Here is a 4,339-nt window from a genome sequence, read left to right as displayed (position 1 = left end):
CTAACTAGTAAAATATCACACAATTGCTTGAATGATAAAACTAGAAAAATTCAAATCAGTTTGTTCGAGTCAACTGAAAGTGCAGGAAGTGAAAGTAAATTCCGGAATCAAGAAAAATGTCCAAGGAAATAATGTAATTAAGTATTTAATTAGGTTAAAGACTGAATTCCTTCAATTTGCTAGAATTATAAAGTGGTTTGAATGATTTAGTGAAGTTTCAATATAGTTCCATTGTGTTGGATCTAACCATATGTTAAAGAATGACAATCCTGAACAGCACAAGTTGGTTAATCAATCCAAAATCCGGGTACAGGAATACGTGACTCTGGCATTTTGTCGAATTCGGTTTAAGCCAGAGTCACGCTGGCCTAAGGCTGTAAACTTGGTGAATTAACGTACCGGTGGACAATTTGTGTGCTACGGCACGTTTGTGTATCGTCAAAATTTTCGGAAAATACCATGCAGTTTTGATCGCATTTTACCACCAAGATTGCCGTGATACAAAAAAGTTTGCTTACAACTGGATTAACCGATTTGTGCTATTTAGGAACAAGACTCTTTCAAAGGATACTTAAAGTAGATTTTTCAAAATTCTGATTTCCCCAGATTTGATCCAACACCTTTGTATCTACGAAAACGATACTTAATATACATTCTTGGATTCTTTGGCTACCTTAACCTATACACAATGCGTGTAGACTTCACAATCGCAATCATCAAATTAACAGAGAATCGGACAGTCAACAATGAAGATGGAAGTTATACATATGAGCAACACTTCAATTGGACCAACGAAGAAAAAGGAATTGCATTAAGTACATTTTTCTATGGCTATATAGGAACACAAGTTATCGGTGGATATATAGCAACAAAATTTAGTGGAAGACTGGTAATCCCCCGTCATTAAATAATGGATGACTTTGATTATTCTTATCAGCATATAGTCATTGGTAATTGATTGAATGTAAACATTTAATTTAGGTCTTTGGCACGGGAATTCTCGGAGCTGCATTGATGACGTTTTTTACACCAATTTTATGTTATCAGGGAATTTCTTATCTTTATGTCTCGAGAATCATTATTGGAATTTGTAGTGGGCTTTCCTATCCATCGATTAATGCTGTTTATGATAAGTGGTGTCCGCCGTATGAGGTATGAAGCTATAGAGCAGTGTTGTCCAAACTCTTTTGTGTCATGGCACACCTTGTTGGGTAGTCACGACCAAACGATGGCATGCGGTTCGTGGCAATTCCAACTAGGTGCCGCGACACACAGTTTGGACAACACTGCAATTATCTAGTCACAAACTGTTCCTTAACCTATTTCCACAGCGATCCAGAGCATCATCATTTGGAATATCCGGCGTCTATGTCGGAACTATAATCGGACTGTCCCTATCTGGCTATATAGCCATTTGTCATCGTTGGGAATGGATTTTCTATGGATTTGGGATAATAGCTACAGTATGGTCAATCTTATGGTTCATAATCATCAAAGATTCACCAGCAGATGATGACTGGATACTCAAAAGTGAAAAGAAGTTCCTTTTGGACAGTTTGAATCTTGTTGAAAGTACAGGAACTCCATGGAGAGCTATATTGACGTCATTGCCTGTTTATGCTATTGGAATTGCTCATTTTGCGTATTGTTGGGGATATAACACATACCTGACAATAATTCCATTGTACTTACAAGACATTTTGGAATATGACACAAATGGACATCATCATACAGTTATTACTTCCATTTCATACATCCTAATTACTCTGTTGCTGTTACCATCAGGATATCTTGCTGACTGGCTTCAAGTTAACAATTATCTATCAACAACTCAAGTCAGGAAGTTTTTCAACAATATATCATTCTTCCTGCAAATGGCTTTACTACTTATGTCTGGTTACTTCAAAGATTTAGCTGCTGTTATTACATGCTCAAGTTTATCGGTTGGAATAGGTGCATTGGCAATGTCTGGATTTTTAGCAAATTCATTGGATATTGCACCTCAATATTCAAGCATTATTCTTGGGTTATCGAACAGTTTTGCGGTTCTTCCAGGTGTATTGTTGCCAGTATTGTCTGGTCACATCATTCGGACGCCGGTGAGTCTTAAAAGGCATAGAATAGTGCAGTGTTGTCCACACTGTGTAGCGCGGCTATGTCATGAACTGCTTGTCGTGTGCGGTTTAGGTCGTGGCTTATTACTTAGTTGTTGGACAACACTGGCATAGTGACTAATAAGCTTCATGTCTACCATACCCAGTAACATAGCAGTAACTTCACTAATCCTTCCTATTTTTCATCATTTCAGGCTGATTATGAGTTCAAATCAATGTTTTACATAGCATGTGCTATCTATCTCTTTGGATTCTTCTTCTATTCTATTTTTGCATCAGGAAAAGTTCAACCATGGGCAAATTTAAATCGTCAGTCGTCTATTAGTCTAGAAATTCTCGAAAGTGACATAACAAGTCAAGGCGTGTCTCGAGAGAATTCTAAGTTTAGAAAGAATAAGAATGAGTGCTAAAAAGGAATTGGATATACTTATTTAGATACTAATTAGATAGAGTCTTTGTTGTTGTGTTGGGTATATAGGAATAAAAAGGTGTAGTCAATGTTGTGGATTGCTAATTTTTACATTAGGTAGCCCGATCTGCATATATTTAAATGTTGCCACAACTTAGACAAAGCAGCAGAATGTTTAGAACCTATGGACAGCTACTCGGTGTCACTGAAGCACTGAGCTGTCACTAAAGCTGTCACCAGGTTCTATACATTTTGCCGCTTTGACGCCATTGTGGCAAATTGGGTACTAAGCATACTGATGCCTCGTTGCTGTAGTTGCAGCCAATACGTGCCGGTCGGTTTGATCAATTCGAATTCTGTCATTTCCAAATTTCTGCATTTTCAAAAGTTAAGCTCCATCAACTGCTTAATCTACATGATCAAAACAACATTGGAACTCTAGCCAACGGTAGATTATCAATGTATGGGTTTCTCTTTGCCTCAACATTCTTAAGACTTAAATGTCATATTAATACTTTGCATAACATCCAAAACATTTCCCAATACATCCATGTTTACATTCCTAATACAACAGTGATTCTTTATATACACCCAAATTATGCATATATTTTGCTGAATATACACATTTATTTTTATACCTTTTAAATTAAAGAGTTCAGTGTCTCTGAGAAACTGCTGATGTTTCCATTCCGTTTGTAGTAAATATAGAACAGCTGTATACAACATTTTTAAGAGAAATAAAGTTTTTGATGTTCACTTTGTACTGGATGTGATTATTATTATTTGAGATTGTAATTTGTGGTATTAATCTAGGGCATCGAAGCAAAGGCTGCATATTCTAGGAAGGAAGATCAACATATCTCTTTTAGTTTTGGAAAAATTCTTCAATTTGCATTGGTTCTTTGTGGAAAATATTCAGATCTCTGACGGATTTCCTAACATGTGGTTTGATAGACCAGATGATTTTTTAGGGACGACCACAAATTCGGTTGTTTTCGCCAAGTGACTGCCACTTGGTTCTAAGTATGCTTTCTCGATACCAGGACTGGGACTGGGATGGGACTGCACTTCTGGGACTCGGGATTTCCCGGTCCCGTCCCCATCCCGTCTCCGTCCCGATCCTTTCCAGGTTCTGAAAATCTTCCGGGACCGGGCTTTCGGGAAAGCATAGTTCTAAGTATACTGCCGCCTCGTCGCCGTGGTGGCAACATTTCAAAATGTGGTCTATCAAGCCACATGTAAGGAAATCTTTCAGTTCTTGAGTTGAGCTTCTGTGGCCGAATGGTTAAGCAACCTGATCAGCTACCTGTGAATCTCGATTTTATGAGGATATGGGTTCGATTCCCATTAAAAGTTGATCTTCCAATCATTAGATAGAGCAATTGTAGACAACCTCTGAACCGCGGTCCAAAAGTGTGTCCTTAAAATTGCCATGAGCAGTTTTAGAACTGTAAGGTTTTGGTCGAGGCTTACGTCTTAAGTGTGCCACGGAAAATATAAGATTACTCAACACTGAGATAGACTAATGTCAATATCACAATGTATGAATTCAGATTATCGTATGACTTGCGATTCCAAAATGTCAAGTCCATACAAATTCTGCTTGAAGAAGCTTAAGAGTACTTCATAGATAAAAGCATCAATGCTAACTGAAAAGCTTTCAATTAAAACTTAATAATGAATGCATTTTTAATCTCTTCCAATTAAAGTAATACAAACACAAAAACATTCTTATCAATGCTTGTCATTAAGTATGATACTAATTGTTTATTGCTACTTGTCATGGACACACACTCGATTTGTCAAAACATTCAAA

General features: G+C 37.2%; 1 protein-coding gene across 1 annotated transcript; it reads left to right on the top strand.

The window, feature by feature from the left end:
• Nucleotides 1-2,524, top strand: LOC139096609 (sialin-like). Its single transcript, XM_070648344.1, has 5 exons — nucleotides 1-133; nucleotides 607-889; nucleotides 982-1,152; nucleotides 1,332-2,099; nucleotides 2,309-2,524. Exons 1-5 carry the CDS (start codon nucleotides 117-119, stop codon nucleotides 2,522-2,524), a joined length of 1,455 nt encoding a protein of 484 aa, XP_070504445.1. The 5' UTR covers nucleotides 1-116.
• The last annotated feature ends 1,815 nt before the right edge of the window (nucleotides 2,525-4,339 follow it).

This window comes from Chironomus tepperi, unplaced genomic scaffold, assembly GCF_022539635.2.
Source record: "Chironomus tepperi strain 1889 unplaced genomic scaffold, CSIRO-AGI_Ctep_v1 contig_395, whole genome shotgun sequence".
Taxonomy (NCBI): Eukaryota; Metazoa; Arthropoda; class Insecta; order Diptera; family Chironomidae; genus Chironomus; species Chironomus tepperi.
Note: the sequence above shows the minus strand (reverse complement) of the source record. Positions and strands in the feature narration are given on the sequence as shown.